This window comes from Mirounga leonina, unplaced genomic scaffold, assembly GCF_011800145.1.
Source record: "Mirounga leonina isolate KUSES-001 unplaced genomic scaffold, KU_Mleo_1.0 Mir_150, whole genome shotgun sequence".
Classification (NCBI taxonomy): domain Eukaryota; kingdom Metazoa; phylum Chordata; class Mammalia; order Carnivora; family Phocidae; genus Mirounga; species Mirounga leonina.
In genome coordinates this window covers 4,515,575-4,532,819 of record NW_023270374.1, presented here as the reverse complement: position 1 = coordinate 4,532,819, position 17,245 = coordinate 4,515,575, and the positions used below count along the sequence as shown (strand labels likewise).

Genomic DNA, 17,245 nt, shown 5'->3' with positions numbered 1-17,245 from the left:
TTAGGACTGAAGAAATGCACAGCCCTAAAGAACCGTGTTACCAAAATGACACAAGCAAGACAAGCCTTGTGAACTTCACAACAAAATGCTTTTGTGGGTTCTAGAACTGCTTTGCTTTACGCAATCATCCTGTCACAATGAGCAAAATCAAGTGTCTTTGAGTTATTTCTCTGCATTGAAACAATATAGGGGCGCCTGTGTAGCTCAGTCAGTTAAGCGTCTGCCTTCGGCTCAGGTCATGATCCGAGCCCCACATCAGGCTCCCTGCTTAGCAGGAAGCCTGCTTCTCCCTCTCCCTCCCCCTGCTTGTGTTCCCTCTCTCGCTGTCTCTCTGTCAAATAAATAAATAAAATCTTTAAAAAAAAAAAAAGAAAGAAACAATATATACATTTAGTAAATAGTATGGGTTAAATATTTCTCCATAGATAAAAATCATAAAACTAAGGGTTTTCAAAATTTAAGAAAGCTCTACTAGAAATTACTTAGTGAAGAATCTAACGAAGCTAAGAAATATTTACTTTGATCTCTTGAGTTAATGGCTAATCAAACAGCCACATGTAAATGATGTTTACCTGTGGGTCCCTTTGCTGTCAGCTGGAGTCAGTCCCGTCTCTTGAGTAAATACATCATTAAAGCCGCGGAAACTCGGATTATGTCCCCTCGAGACCAGATAAGATCCACAGCACCTGCATAACCTATTAGGTAATTACATAATTGAGCTGCATGCTTTTAAATCAGAAAAATTTGTAATTACTTTATGTGGAAAAAAAAAATGAGTTGGGTGCCTCATTAAAACACTAAGTGCCTTAATACTCCTTTTCTCCTACGTGATGTCTCTTTCTGCCCGGGAGAACTTCTCCAGGCAAAGCAGAGTGGCTTGCTGGTGTCACCCACAGAGTAGGTCAGTCCTGTCCCTCACCACACATACACTGCCAGAGAGACATGTGATTGGTCACAGAAATCCCTTCACCTCTCCCTAAATGATGGACTGGTTTTTTGATCTTATCTCTTAAATACTCATTTGCTGGCTCATATGAATACTTTCCCATTTCTTTTAATTGCTACATAGATAAAAATCCCCTTTCCTTCTCCTTTCCCCTTCCCCTCCTATAACTTAGATATAACTTAAGAGCATTTTGCTTTAAGCTGTGAAAAATTACTTCTGGTGTGCAAGAGGAAGGTTCTTGAGGAAGGTCAGTTAAATTTGTGTATTAGGAAAAAATGTCACCTGCTGTCTACAGCCATAATTCTCTTGCTTTTTTGTATCTGCATTAATAGCACTGATTTAGGTATAGAAGAGAATTTAATTTTACTAAATGCTTTCACGTTCACTTTCTGTTTATATTTGTATCACCCATCACAGAAATTGGACTCTTTTGTGGGTAGCATGTCTTAAAAAAAAAAAAACCTCCAAATTTGGAATATTAAGGTAAACAAAAAGAATAAAAGAAAATTGTCTATTGGCATTGCAGAGTGTAGTTTTTAATATTTAATATACTGACAAACATGGGCTGTACTTTTGTGTACAAAGCTGCTTTTTTTCCCACTTGTCACAAGTGGGCTTCCCTTCATATCATCCCATGTTCTTCTCCATCATTTCAAATGGCTGTACGGAGACCCTCGTATGGATATCCAGTCTCTTTTTTTTTTTTTTTAAAGATTTTATTTATTTATTTGAGAGAGAGAGAATGAGAGACAGAGAGCATGAGAGGGAGGAGGGTCAAAGGGAGAAGCAGACTCCCTGCCGAGCAGGGAGCCCGATGCGGGACTCGATCCCGGGGACTCCAGGATCATGACCTGAGCGGAAGGCAGTCGCTTAACCAACTGAGCCACCCAGGCGCCCTGGATATCCAGTCTCTTTAAACACACTCCTGTTGTTGAAGTTTGTTTTTAATTGTTCCTCTAGTAAAAAAAATTTCAGAGAACATCTGGGCTATTCAATTTTTACAGCTGTCCATGCTGTTTCCTTACAATGAATTTCTAGATGTGGAATTGTCAGGTCAGAAGGTACGTACATGCATCTCTCAACGCTGTAGCTATGCACCAGTATATCTCACTCTGGAAGGGTCATCAGTTATGAGGAACGAATGAAAATATCATTTCCTTGAGCTTTTAATAAAACTGGATACTATTGACTTTTTTTTTTTTTTGAACACCAAGATTGAGAAGTACAAATGACATCCAATTTTTTTTGTTCATTTGACCTTTATATTACAATTGAGGTCAAATTTTCCCCTGCCTATTTGTTAGCCATTCGTATTTCTTCTTTAATAATTTGCAGGTTCATGTTCTTTGCTCATTTTTCTATTAGGTAAGTAATTTTTTTCTTATTGACTTGTAAGAATTTTTTTTTCTAGAAATTGGTACAATTTGTTACAATATTTTGAGCAGTTTGATTTTCTCCTCTCATTTCTTAAAATGGTGTTTTGGACATAATGTCTTTTCCAGTAATACGTTCATCTATCTATCTATGCATGTGAATATCATAATTGATTGTTTCTGGGTATAAAGTAAGAGATGATTCTTGGGGTTCTAGACTTAGCAGGATCCATATTTAAACTGAACTTTAAGAAAAATTCTAGTAGATTGAACGAATAACTCCAGGTGTCCTGCTGATTATAATTCATGGGATGATTTATCTTTCACGAGAGCTGAAATGTGGAGATATCACCATCAGTCATTCTGCAAACAGTGTGTGCCTTGGCATTGAATTTCCCTTTCTCCTGGCTCCGGGGAAGGCAGAAAAGTGAGAGACTAGTTTGTTGGTATTGACTTAAACATCAGACTGCTGAGAGCAGTGAGACAGTCTCCATCCCCCTCCTGGGCTCAAAATGTATGAAATCGAAGAGAGCCTTTATTAGCTAACAGATAAGTTGAAACCCAAGCATAGTCCATTCATAAACACCATCAGGAGGCCGGTAGGAAAAGTTGTTGTCTGGTGGCATTTGTCACATACGAGAGCTCCAATTTGCAGAGCTCATTCAGTCCCAGCGTGAGCTGTGTAAAGCAGCTTGTTCACCCTTCTCTGGGCTTTTGTTCCTGTGCAGGTATGGGTTAGTGTTGTAGCCTCAGGCCGCAAGCTCCTTCAAATTGGGGGCTTCCTTAAAAATCTATCTTTCTAAAAGGTCTGCTAACAATACAGCTTGGGAATGTATTACAGATGTTTCTCCCGACTCTACCGAAGTTGTTTTTGACTTAAAACTTTCTGATTATTCCTTGTCTGAGGCTGACGTTTCTTTCTGCCCTGCTTATCATTATTCCCTGCTTGTTAGGGCCTTATATTGTGGATTCTTTTACGGATGACCCACTGGGCACATTTGCTGCTCTCTGTTGGCTCCATGGTCCAGTAAAGCCAAGCCAGCCATTCTCATGTAGTAATTGGACCTTCTACCAAAATCCTTACAGATAGAAAAAACTCATCTTTGAGAAATTATCTATAGAATTATCTTAGAAGATGAGTCCTTTTTTCAATGTCCCTATCAAAAAAGTACGAGAAATCCTAGAGATAGGAGTATTGAGTAGTGAAGATCATTTATCTTCATTTATGAAATATACGAAATAAAGACCTGCAGTATGCTCACCACTCTACTTACCTCACCCCAGTAAAAAAAAAAAAAAGGGGGCTCAGCGTAGAACTGGTGGCAGGGCTGGTATCAGTACCAAGCATAGAAAGACTTATTAGACATTTGCAGTATTATTATAGCATTTTATTTTGAGGCCCAGTTGGAACCCAGCTAAAGCAAAAGAGGGTCTCGTATGAAAAGGGATACACAGAGCAGTGAGATAAATTGTGTGTCATCATTGAGGGCCTAATGAGAAGTAATCTGAGTCACTGGCAACCCCAGTTTCCGTTGTCTGCAAATTCTGCAGCACAAAGTGCAGGAAGCTGCAACAGTTCTTAAACAATTTTATTCTTAAGATATGTGTGGAGACAGAGGCCATTATAATGAAGTCATGCCAAGAAATTATTAGTTACAGCTATTGCATAAGATGTGGAAGAAATACATCTTTGAGGGTCTTCCAGATATTTGGATTATTTTAACTATCAGAAAAAGAAAACTACAGCTTTCATTACAGAATCTGGGCCAATTCTTTTTGTTCATATTCTAAAATGCTTTTCACATAGCCAGGATTATTGGGCACACAGAATTGGAGCTTAACTCTCTGTGGGAAGAGCCTAGATCAGGATGGGTAGAGATCTAGAAATGAGACATGCCAGAATGGTCCAGAGACCATACTGACAGTTGAGAGATGGCAGTTCAAGGACGTGGTCCTACTCTTCATACCTCTTCCTGGACAGATTCTGGAAGCAGTTGCAGTGCAGTGGTCCATGTAGGCGGCTGGGATTGGGGCACTCTGACAGCCAGGGACAGGAACCAGCCCTGGCCTGAGCTTCAGAGGCAGGACTTTATACCTGAACCCTAGTCTGCAGGGATACTGTGCAGATCATCCCAATATAGAGTTACCGCAATTGGAATAAGATCCAGGACTAATTTAAACAAATGAAGGAAAAGCACCTGGTTACTAGAAGTGAACCACAGACAGGTCTTGGCTACAAGTCTAACTTGATGCCAGGTCCCTTGGCCAAGGAAACTAGAACTCCTTAAATCCCCTCTAATCAGTTGCTGCAGCCCCTAGGATGGGCATGAGTCCAAGAGGCCAGCCGGTCCTAGGGAGGGCAGAAGGCAGGAGCCTTGCAAGGATGTCAAGGCCCACAGCAGTGACCTCAAAGTATGTTCCAGGCCAAACTCAACAAGGCTAGATCTTCCATATTCTGCCTCAGTAAAGCAGATATGTCAGGACATCTTCACCTTCTTTTGTATTAATCACAAGGAAAGATTATTGTCTTCCCTCTTCTTCCCCAGATAATTATGGTGTTACCCCTTTGTGCTTAGACTAAAGATGACCCGTGAGGCTTTGTCCCTGTCCCACTCTTCATATTAACTTGTAGAATCTCTTGTTTGTTTCCAACAGGTTGGGTTGGACCCTGCCCTGTATTTATTCCTGTCATCAGATACCAGTGATAGATCAGCACCACCACCTAGGTTTTCTCTGCCAAAAGCCTGGGCAAATCACCACTTACAAGTAGGAAGTGAACGAGAAACATACACTCTGGAAGGAGGTTATGTCATCATTGGTTACCTCTTGTTACCAGTATATTTGTATTTCTCAGGAGGAGATGGACCTGGAAATGAATAGACCCGAGTATTAACTTGTCCTGTTAATTGCCACTTGTTCTCTACCTCTCAGGTTGGCCGTGATGAAATCTGTGCCCACCTGCCTGCCCACAAGACATGAGGTGATATGGGTAAAGACAGTTCAGGGCCCTTTGAAAACAGATAGGCAGTGTGGCAGGCCAGTTTCCTAAGCTCCCAGAAGACTGAGGGGCAAAGTGTGAAGTGTCTTTATCCTTGATTGAAGATTATGATTTAGAATAAGGTTAGTTCTCTTTTTGTTTTCGTGTATCCTCCTCAGCCACAAAGTTTTTCTGCAATCTTCTCATTTGGGGAAGTTCACAGGTCATTTCTAGAAGGATGGGGATACCTCAAAGTCACATCCTTCCAGATCTCTCATTCCAAATCAACTGTCTTCATGCCTGAAAAACAGATTCATGCAATGAAAGATAAATCTTGGATGAACCAGCCCAGATTAATGGAGGTGGTCACATCTCATATACATACTTCATGAGTCAGAGAACACTTCTGCATTCCATAAGTCCTCAAAGAAGGTATCACAAGTGCAAGTTGTTGTAAAGAAATTATGCTGGAAAATAATCAGATGTTGTCTCATCTTGAAGACATTTTAATTTCAGTTAAAAGGAAGCAAATTAAATCCCAAGTAAAGCTTAACCTAAAATTACATTTGAAGGCTGGATTTTTGAGACCAAGGGTAGTGTGGTTAGAGTTTGTTTTTATTTCTTTGTGCTTTCTTTTAAACACTGTAGGCAACAGCATTATTGAAAAAAGCCCTTACAGAAGAGTGTGATGATAGGTCAGCTATTCACAGTAATGAATCATCTTGCAGCTTGCTGTCTATTCTGAATGACAATAGTGGAATAAAGGAAGCCAGACCCGCTCAGTGGCTCAACAATGTTCGTACAAAGGAACAAGGTAACTATTGCTATAAATTCTGTCCACAGAAAACATGCATTCAGAATCAACGCAACACCCTCTTTCTTAAGGTATACCTATAAAATTAAGCTGATTAGAGAACACTTCTGATTTTAATATGCATGATATTTTCTCTGTTTTATACCACCTTTTAGGAAATATATTTGTTTTCATTTAGTTTAACAGGAATGGAAGACCTAATCATAGGTCTGCTGTTATGCTGAATTTCCAATAAGTTTTTTTTTAAGACTTTATTTATTTATTTGAAAGAGAGAGAGAGCACAAGCAGGGGGAGGGTCAGAGGGAGAGGGAGGAGCAGACTGCCTGCTGAGCAGGGAGCCCAATGAAGGGCTGGATCCCAGGACACAGGGCTCCATCCCAGGACCCCAAGATCATGACCCAAAGGCAGGCACTTAACTGACTGAGCCACCCAGGCACCCCTCCAATAAGTTTTTATAAGTAATGAAATGTTAGCAAAATGAATCTCTTGGCAGTAGATCATTTTGATCATGTCACAAGGATGAAGGTGATTCCATTACAATGATTCCATAAAATACTGCAAAGTTTTTGATATCACTTAATAAAATTTACTCATAATTTGTAAACATTCTTTTGAATTGTAATGGAACCTTATAAAAGTTTCAACAGATGACTAAGAATCAATGAGTTTATGCCCCCCAAATTTAACAGCCAATTTTTAGTATCCGGAAATTGTGGTTATTTTAGTAGTACCGTTAAGGCATGCCAGGAAACTGCTGTAATGGCATTTCTAAGACAGCCAGGAGTTGCTCAGGATGTACGCAGAAGTCAATATACATGCGCAGGATTTGGAGCCCACTTGTTTTAAGCCCTATTTGAATTTGACAGATGTTGGACTATACTGTTTTGCTTGAAGGCAACATAGAGATACCTTAGATTTAGAACACGTTTCCTTTTGGGGCGCCTGGGTGGCTCAGTCAGTTAAGTGTCTGCCTTGGGCTCAGGTCAGGATCTCTGGGTCCTGGCCCTTGCTGGGCTCCCTGCTCGGCAGGGAGTCTGCTTCTCTCTGTCCCTCTGCCCCTCCCACCCTCCACCTCCCCACCCCTCCTACCTCCCCCACCCCCTGCTCATGCTCTCTCGAGCTCTCTCAAATAAATAAATAATCTTAAAAAAGAATAGGTTTCCTTTTAGAAACAGTACAATTTCAGACAAAAAATAAACCCACAGAAAGGGACATGGGGAGGCAGTGAAAATAAAAGGAACGGCAGTTTAAAAAAAAAGGCAAACAAAGGTCCACTCCATAAATATACCCTTGAGATACACTTTTATCATCATGTGTTTTGTTTTTAGAAGTTTCCAGTGGCTGTGGAGACGAGAGCAGGGAAGAAAGCATGGCAGCGAAGATCCCGATCACAGGTAAAGTTACGGTCACCTGTGAATTTCAAACAGGATTCAACCTTATAAGCAGAACCTTCTAGGTTAGTGGTTTGTGGACTCCACTAAGAGCAAGGGTATTCAACTGCTGCATGCTGGAGCAGGCGATTAATCATAAGAGCAGAACGTGTGAGCTTACTTTAACATAAACTAAGGTGGAAAATAACCGTGTCTATTGAATTCTTCATAATCATGTCATACCTTTACACGTGTGAGCACCCCCACCACACAGACTTTCAGCAACTGCGTCTGGGTGACAAGGTCAGTCTCCATGGGGAACACCCAGTCATTATATGGCAAACTACAGATGTTTCTGATGTGACTCTTTTCTTGCCTGTGATGATTGAATGTGTATCATTAAAATAAGAGCAAGGGGGAAAAAGTGCCGGACATGAAGCTTACCTTGTACCTCCAATAACTTAAAACTAACCAAAAATAGGAGGTGGTTACTCATCTGATAATATAACAATTTTAGCAGTAAGGTTTCATCAAGACCTATCGAGATTTCTGCCCATGTATTATGCTTGTTTAGATGGAATCTGAATAACATTACTTTTTTTAGTTTTAGAATATCAACAGCAGCAATTAGTATTCTGAACAGAGTTCTATTTGTCGTACATCTAAATTTACTAGTATCTTATTTTGTAAAGTGGTGTACTACTTCATTAGAAATTCAAAGGTCTGACTTTAAATATTTATACAAGTAAATACACCATTGCACAGAGGTACTGAGGCATGCATCTGCATATGTGGTAGTTTTGTTGTTTATAAGCAGAAAAGAATGGCTTTCTTTTATGGCAGTACAATTCATGGCCTGATGATTAGTTTTTTAAACCCATGTTTCTGTGATGAACTCTGGTTTTGAAAAAGGAGTATATAGTAGAGCAATTATTGTATATATTCTGCATCAGATAATATTTCACTCCATACAGAGGTATTTCACTTCATACAGAGGTTTTCTTTTCTTTTCAACATTTTCCCAGTGATATAGTTTATTGCATTTTTATTCTTCATTTTGAGAAAATTCTGTTAGAGTCTCTTCTTTGTTTTCTTTTTATTAATAGAAGTGTAGATGATCCCAAGCTGCAAATAACCAAAAAGTTATTTGGATACTTTTCCTTTGCAATTTACCTTTGAACGCAGAAGTATCTAATGACCTCTGAACTTATTTCAGTTAAAATGACAAAGACTTATTGGGTGGAAACCAGGAAACGACCCAGTTGCCCATTCTTACTTCTCCAGTATTCTTTCCAGTCATCCCTTGCAAGTAGATGACTCTCCCCCAAATTAATGCAGATGGTATTTTCCATAGACTTTTCTTTAGAGTAGAAGAGATAGTTAAGTACTGGACTTTCACATTTTTCTCCTCTTCATGCAGCAAGAGGTGTGACGAGCTTAACAAGGATTATTTGCCATTAGAGTCTTCAAAGAAATTGCTGTTCCAACAACCTGCCGTTGACCCATCAAAGTTGGCAGTTTAAAAAAAAAAAAATGCTTTGTGCCTGTTGTATGCCAAAGTAGTAGACATATAAACTAACTTGGGAAATATATAAGGAAAAAAAAAACTTTCAAAGCTAGTGACTTGGAGCATTGCCAGCTCTGTCCTGGCTACCACACTCTCTTCTGTGCTCCCCACCCACCAGAGCTCCCATGAAGTTAATGTTTGAGGGCCTCAGGCACCTTGGCCCTGCTTAATACTGTTGTCATGCATGTCACTGAAATTACTTTAATCTTAAGTTCTTTTTCCCCCCACTTTTTTGCAAGATGTAATTGTCATATAACATGGTCTTAGTTCAATCTCCAAGTTCTTGACCATCATCTTTTTATTAAATCTTTGTGTCTTTTGGCATAATTATTTGGAGATTTGGCCTTTGGTAGAGTTAGGGCAGGTATATCATTTGATCTAAGATAGAGTCTGCCTTTCCCTTCATAATAATTTTGTTGACGTTTTCCTGTTGTATGAGCTGCATTCCTTCTAGAGTATTCCAAAGAAAAGGAATATTCCTGAGGCTGTCCTCTGGGAGTTGAGGAGATATGGCGGCTGTCCCTGGGCTTTGGCATCAGCTGTCTATGTCAGCTCTTTACTCCCTGCTCTGTTTCTCCATCCCTCTGGGTCTCTCTATTGGGAAAGCAGACAAGATTGTCTTAAAGTTGAAATGAGATCATGTGTGTGGAAGTGCCAAGCATGTACTACACACTCAATATATGAATGCTTCCTCCTGAACTGCACTAGGCACTTGGGACCAAGACCCACCCAAGCCCTGTGCTGCCATAACTCCTCATAGACAGCACTTCCCAGTAGTACCACTAAATTAGTTTCTGCAAGAAATTTCCACTTGAAAAATCAATGGATGGTTTGAATCCAGAAGGATGTTTACCTTATCAAAAAGGAATCTTAAGGAGAGTTTCATGATATTTTAGGAACTTCTAATTAGTCCCATGAAAAACCATTTAAGAAGAATAGCAGAAGTTGATGAAGTGACTCCTGGTGGTCTCCCTGGTGGAGGCTGCACGGCTCTGCCTGTGAGTGTTCATTTGCCACATGTGTGATATACCCACGGTTGAGGACGTTGCAGGGCACCTGATCACCAGGCAAGTCTTCCCCTGGTGTGCTCTAACAAATGTTGCTGGGCTGGTGCAGCATTTCTCCCCATCTGTTCTGTGCAGTATACCCAGAAGGTACTTTGAGGAATACGTATTTTGGGACCAAACCCTACGTGACCCCTCTTTCCCTTTATAGCCAGCACAGTGTGTTGAGGCATGTTAAAGAACTTTTAGAACTTCCAATAAATGAACCATTTACAAGTGTGAACCTAGAGTTTCAAATAACTTATCTCCTATCTGAAAATGGCTGCCACATACCAACATTTATCAAGTGTAACTGCAGAGTGTAGCTTAGGGGGCCCTGTATGTGAGTGTTGCAAGGAAGAAATTCACAGTTGGGTCATGGAAGAACTTTCTAGCTCTTCATTCCAACAAAAACAAGGTGAGGGTCTTCCAGCTGCTGGCTGGTTGCACCATGGCAGGAACCCGCTCTCTAGAGGGGTACCGTGGAAGGAATTCTTGTTTCCAGGAACGGTGACATTCCTTCAAACACTGGGAGTCTGTGATTCTCAGTCCGTAGCAAAGGAATCAAATGTACCAACATTCTCATTTCTTTTTTTCCATTTGCTTATGATTTCCAAACATAGGTTTTCCTGGCAGAAGGGCTCGTCTTTAACTTATTTGCTGTCACTCTGAAAGGCATCTGCTTTGTTAGTCATCATTTGAGGAGTGTAAGTTTCATAACTCTGGCTCCCACAATCTGTGCTAGAATTTACACAGAAATCCTTCCATACACACCCATACACACTCACAGCCTGTATGATCTGCCATTGTTAACACTATCTACTCCTTTTATTAGTCTGTCAATTCACACTAAAGAATCCAGGTACGAATCAAAGATTAATTTGAATGTCTATGAATGTGTGGTTTTCTGTGTATAATAAATAATATATCATGTGCATGTATGCTACACCTTTACTTGGGCTGCATCCTGGAAATACCAGGACAGCAAAAGCCTGCGACCCTGCCTTCACTAAATCTCCCTCCTGTCCAATCCTCATAACAGCCCGGTGGGGTAAACATCAGTAACTAATTCTACAGACAGTCCAACAGAAACCTAGAAAGGTTAAGATTCCTGTTCAAGGCCAGGTAGCTAGTGTGTTGGGTCTTGAACTCAAACTTCAAGATTTAAGCTTTGACCTTCCATTCCACCAGCCCTTCCCCTTTCATTTGACAGGAGAGACACCCGTGTCAGGATGTCTGAATCAGTGAAATGTCAGTGTGTATCCCCACAAAAGATGAGCTCTGCAAGGATGCTTTGAGAGCTATGATGAACAATGCCACACCTTTCCTTTCCCTCGTGTCAGGCCTAGAGAGGTGGGTGGCTTGCAAGGATTTCTGAGTACAGACTGTATCAGAAGTTTGCCCTTCATAAAGAGGGGCAAACCTGAGTGCAGTTAGGCCTGAGACCACGTGCAAGTAGTAGGCTATTCAGGTCAGTGTTTCCCTGAAACACTTAGGCCAGGATTAAGGTAATACTTACCTAGCTGATGAAAGTACCCCTCTGAACGACTTCTACCCCCAAGTAAAATTTCCCGCATTGGCAATTCTATTTGTATTCACACTAAATTTACCTTTGAGAGGTAAGTGAGTTTTCATTTTAGCCAGTGATGCAGCTTATGCTAAATGTCATAAAAACCCATCACCTAACACAGAATCCTGCACACAGTGGGCACTCATTTTGTCAAACGAATGAATAAAAATGAGCTTATTAAGGAGTTTCCTTAAGGCTTGTTGATTCAGGCCAGAATACTATCTCTTTCAGTCATTCACTCCACCAGTACTTTTCCCACCCCACGTGCCCATCCTGGCAAAATTCATCTCCTTAAGCTCCATGTGAAAAGGCCTCTCAGCTTTTATCTCAAGAGGATTAAGCCTCTAAGAATGTCCATTCAGCCTCTCATTCTTTTGACACCAATTCTCTTGGTCAAGCTGTGTTGAAAGTGGTTGCCTGACTGTGCCATTTCTCACTGATATTCTTTGGAAGCTGAAGTATTCAAGGTTATACTAAGGTACGTCCATTTAAAAGCTGTGTGGGAGGTCAGCATAGATTTGAAGGGTTAGGGTTCTGGGCACTTAGGGTTCTGGGCAGTGCTTCCCCAAACATGATTACATGAGTTTTTCATCACACTGCAAAAGGGCTGGAAGCCTACAACAGCCAGGTTGTCATTGGCGACTAGATTTATTCTGGGAGAAAAGACTGCAGTGACAACTTTTGGCAGCCAGAGAACCGTGTCTCATTTGTCCTGTCCAGAAGTGCACAAGAATCACGTGAAGACCTGTCACTTGCCGTACTTGGGACCGGGAACCCCCCCAACTCATGTAAAACCAAGGGAGCCGCCACATGCTGCTGGATTGCCCACTGCAGTCCACACAGCCCTGTCTCTGTGGTGGGGGTCAGGCTGCTGGGACTTCAATCATGGCACCTGCTGCCTACTGGTTGCTCCAGCAAAGCAGTCCTCACTCATGGCATTGAGTGTGGTTGTGGTGATTTAAAGTGGCCGGTAAAGAATGAAAGGCATCATTCTGAAGAGTGCTCTTGGTTGGAGGCTCCTGTGTTCAAGGAAATCAACTCCTAAGTGCCTAGAGAAATTCTCCTCAGTGGTTGTGCAGTAGCATATGCCGTGCAGGCTTTTAAACATGTCCGTGCCCAAACCACACCCTTGACCAGTCACACCAGAACCTCTGGGGGTGGGGCCCAGGCATCAGCCTTCTAGATACCCAGGTGATTCCCCAGGTGTGAGAACCAGGAAGCAGGAGGTCTCAAATCTGAGAGAGCCCTTATGGGTCATGTTGTGAAACACCCTCATTTTACACAAAAGACCCAAGTGAAGAGAAAGGAAGAAAAGGGATTGGGTTTTGGATATTTCCATAAAATTGGGGCTCAGGGAATTTATTATTTTCCCAGGGCTGCTATAACAAAGTACCACAAATCTAAAACAACAGAAATGTATTCTCTCACAGCTCTGGATGCTAGAAGTCTAAAATCAAACTGTGCTCCTTCTGAAGGCTCAAGGGCAGAACTCCTCCGTGCCTGTTCCAGCTTCCGGTGGCTCCTGGCGTGTGGCAGGACCACTCCAGTCTCTGCCCCATGTTCACCTTGCCTTCTTTCCTGTGTCTGTGTTCGCTCCACTTCCTACCAGGACCGCAGACATTGGATTTAAGGCCCACCATAAATCTAGATTGATTTCATCTTAAGGTCCATAACTAATGACATCTGCAAAGAACCTGCTCCCAAGAACACATTCTGAGGTTCTGGGTGGACATAAACCTGCGGGGGAGATACTTTGCAACCCACTACAGTGGATGAGGAGGGATTTCTGCATATTTTACATTTCTAGCATGCAGGTCATATTATACAGCTATTATTCCTGGCCCTACTATAAATGATGATAATGATAATATTACCGTCTTTATTTCTGATTCTTCTGTAAATCATTGCATGCAAAGCTGCTAAAAATCCTGCTTTGTGTGCCAATAAAATACAGCTTCCTGATCAGATTACTCCATCTTTGAAAAGTTGAAGCTTCCATGACTTTCAGAGTTGAACACTCACCTCCCAGGACTGAACAGTGTTAAGTGGCAGGCACTAGGGCTATAAATTTACATGTGAAGTAATACCCCCAAAAGTGTTTCGGTTTGGTTTTGAAATGTTTGTTAAAGGGCGGTTACAAGCTTGCCATTTATTTTCAGGCAAAATTGTTGATTGCTCCACAGAAATTAAGAATGTGATGTAAATACTTATTTTTTAAAGCAGCTCCAGGCAACTCCTCTGGATCAGGCGTTTTGTCTCTTCTGTATACATCATCCCTCTCCTTGGTGATAGATTTATGGGCCTAGGATGACTGGTGGAGTGGGGTTTATTGCAGAAAATCTGGACATGAAAAGCGATTCTTGTTAAGCCCCAACCTGTGTGTCTCACCTTCACATACACTTACGGCCTTTAATTTAAAAAATCCTAAATATAGATGAGTTTTCTGTATTTTCTGACCATGAAAACCCCCATATCCTAATATTCTCTCATTTTCATTTGAGCAGATTAGTAGACAAGTGATTTCTGGATTTTAAGAGATAATCTTTATCTTTAGAATTAATTTTAGAAAGACATCCCACAATTTTTATTTTCTTTTGCAAAAATGACTGGGTTTGCCGCAATCAGCCACACATCGAGCACAGTGTGGGGGAAAAAATTGCATGGGTGTAGACATATGTGAAGGGTAACAGCACTGGGAAACTCAGCGGACAGAAATTTCGTTTTAAAATTACTGCACACTTCATATAGGAATCGTAATTATCCTCCTGTACTCGAGGATACCCAGTTCTTTGTCGGTTCAAGGTTGTTTTTTCCTAGCCCGAGTGATAGTATTGTTTGCAACCCCCTTTGTTATTCCTTTTCCAGGCCCACCTCTTCCCTTTTTTTCATGAGGGATTTCTGCGAAAGCCCTGGGCTGACTCTGCCTTGGAGACACCCCTTCGAGGCTGGTGAACCCCAAGTTTATCTGGCTCTTGTAAAGGGTTGTTAAAAGCACTTGTTCATCAGATATTTTCTTTTTCTCTTTATTTGTAGATTTAGACGTATTTTAGCAGGTGTACATTTGCATATAAAAGAGAACCAAAGATAAGAAGTTGAGGCTTTTTCTCTCTCCCCCTTCTCACCAACATCATCTCTCTCCTACCTCCCTTTTTTCAACATGTTTTCTCTTTCTTTCCCTGGCTGTTCCATTTTCTAGACACAAAATGCATATCAAAAAGGAGAACAGTCTCAGTGATCCCTCACCCACTTTGCAGGAAGACAGATGATTGGGTTCGGCCAGCTCATGTAACAAAGTAGGAAAAATGTATTTATCTCGTTGTGTCACTCGTCTGAAATTAATAGCCAGGGATAGATTTTTAACCCCCTTGCCTTGTTTTGTGTTCTAAACTCCACTATTTTCTACTTTTTAAACTAAATCTTGACGTAGATTTGAACATATTACGGATGCTTAACTGAGAGCTCCAGAACAGAATGCTTGAGCACGCGCACGTGTTTCTGTGTACACCAGAACATTCTAATCAAAAAGAGTTGTATTCTTTAGAAATACTTGTTTTATCGAATTATTTGCACTACTCAGTAATTTTCTGAGCGTCTGACAATACTGAGAGGAGTTTTAAGGCACAGGCTGGAAAGTGAAGCCCAGGTCTCCAGTTTACAGACTTCAGTTAACTTGTAGTTGGGAAAGCGCAAGTCTTTTTTTTTTTTTTTTTTTTTTTAAGATTTTACCCGTCTATCAGAGAGAGAGAGAGCACGAGCAGGGGAGAAGGGCAAACGGAAAGGGAGAAGCAGACTCCCTGCTGAGCAAGGAGCCCAGTGGGGCTCCATCCAAGGATCCTGAGACCATGACCTGATCCGAAGGCAGACGCTCAACCGACTGAGCCACCCAGGTGCCCCTAAAGTCTTTTCCCTGGGAACCACATGAGCCTTGCCCCTACCTTATTTAAGCAGACTAACTTGAACCTCTAGATTTGTTACTTTTGCTCCTCTGTTCATTCATTCATTAAATAACTATGAATTTGCAGGGCAACACAGTGTAACTTTTAACAGCCTGATTCTTCCTTCCTTCCTGAGGCTTCCTTCCAGCCTGGGCCTGAGTTGCCAGAAACCTCGTGCCTGTAGCTCTGCCTTTTTACTTTATAAAGCTGACATCCTAGTCTTCTATATCTGAATTATCGGAGCACCCCTAGCAAAAACTGCACCCTTGCCTCCAAAGACTGTACAGCCTGGTCCCTTTAATACAGACGGCTATTTAAAAATCACACAGCTGCTGCAGCCCCCCTTGATAATACATTCCAATCAACTTTCCACTGAGAAAGCTTTTCCTGACATCGAACTTGTATCCCTTGGCTGAAGTTTTTCTCTAAGGGTTCTTGTGCTTATACAGTGAACACAGAAAAAATTGCTCACCACCTTCAAGTTTTGAGGTTGCAAGTACTGTTTGGCCTGTGCAGGGTTTTATTTTTTTAAAAAAGATAGAAATCTGGCAAGAATTCTGTCCCTCTTTCCCACCCGACAGCAAATCAGCTGTCCCCTCTGGACTAGGCACGTGCTCTCCAGCCTGCTACAGGGCTCCCCTTCCTGCCGCTCTCACCCCACCAGAGTACCTTATGTATGGTATCTGCTTGGACCCAGAAAGCATCTGCATTTACAGTCCTGCCCTGTCCAGTCTGTGTGCAGTATCTGTGTACCTGAACCCTTCTTCCCCTATTTCTACACAGGCTATGTAGCCTTTAGCCTCTCCTGGTTATTTTTTTTTACCAAACCGTTTTTGGGTGAGCTCCCAGTCCTCCATATGTTGCTTATTGCATCTCTACTGGCTAAACTAAGGATATGGACATTCCATGGGAGAGTAGTTCCTAGCTCTGAGCACCTGATCCCCAACACAGACCTCCTGATGGCCAACAGCACAGTCTGCTCCAACTCCTCCAGCTGTTTTGGTGTCTCTGGTCCTGTCTCCAGACAGGTTTATTCCTCCCAATGAATGCATTTAATCATTTTACCTTTTAAGCTTCACTTTGCCATTAAACCATTGAAGGAATCATGCATGGGGATGGGGCAGGTGATGTGCCCAGCAGTCCTCAGCTTGATTTTTCCAAAACCCTCTTTCACTCAGGTTAGGGCAGCTGCAGATAAAATGTGTCCAGGTGGGCTTCAGCGACTTATTAGAGAAGGGCCAGAAGGTTTAAAGATCAAATACCAGTGAGGATCCATGGTTGGGAAGGGGGTTGGGCTCTGGTTGAACGGAACAGGAGAGATGAGCCATCTCTCAAAACAGACTTGGAGCAGCCTTGAAGGGAAAGGCCACAGCCCAGTTACAGAGCCCAAGCTCCTTAAGAAGGAAGGGAAGGTAGATCTTAAAAGTCCTTATTCCATCAAAATCCTAAAGGAGAACACAGGCAGCAACCTCTTTGACCTCAGCCAAAGCAACTTCTTCCTAGAAACATCGCCAAAGGCAAGGGAGGCAAGGGCAAAAATGAACTATTGGGACTTCATCAAGATAAAAAGCTTTTGCAAAGCAAAGGAAACAGTCAACAAAACCAAAAGACAACCAACAGAATGGGAGAAGATATTTGCAAATGACATA

At 41.6% G+C, this 17,245-nt stretch overlaps 1 protein-coding gene across 2 annotated transcripts in view; it reads left to right on the top strand.

Moving 5' to 3' along the window:
- The window catches only part of KIZ (kizuna centrosomal protein), a 130,225-nt gene that overhangs the window by 92,939 nt on the left and 20,041 nt on the right, over positions 1-17,245 (top strand). For both annotated transcript variants that reach the window (XM_035005748.1, XM_035005749.1), the window contains 2 exons: positions 5,945-6,110; positions 7,440-7,505. In XM_035005748.1, coding sequence (XP_034861639.1) covers positions 5,945-6,110; positions 7,440-7,505 — 232 coding nt within the window. The remainder of the gene's footprint in view (positions 1-5,944; positions 6,111-7,439; positions 7,506-17,245) is intronic.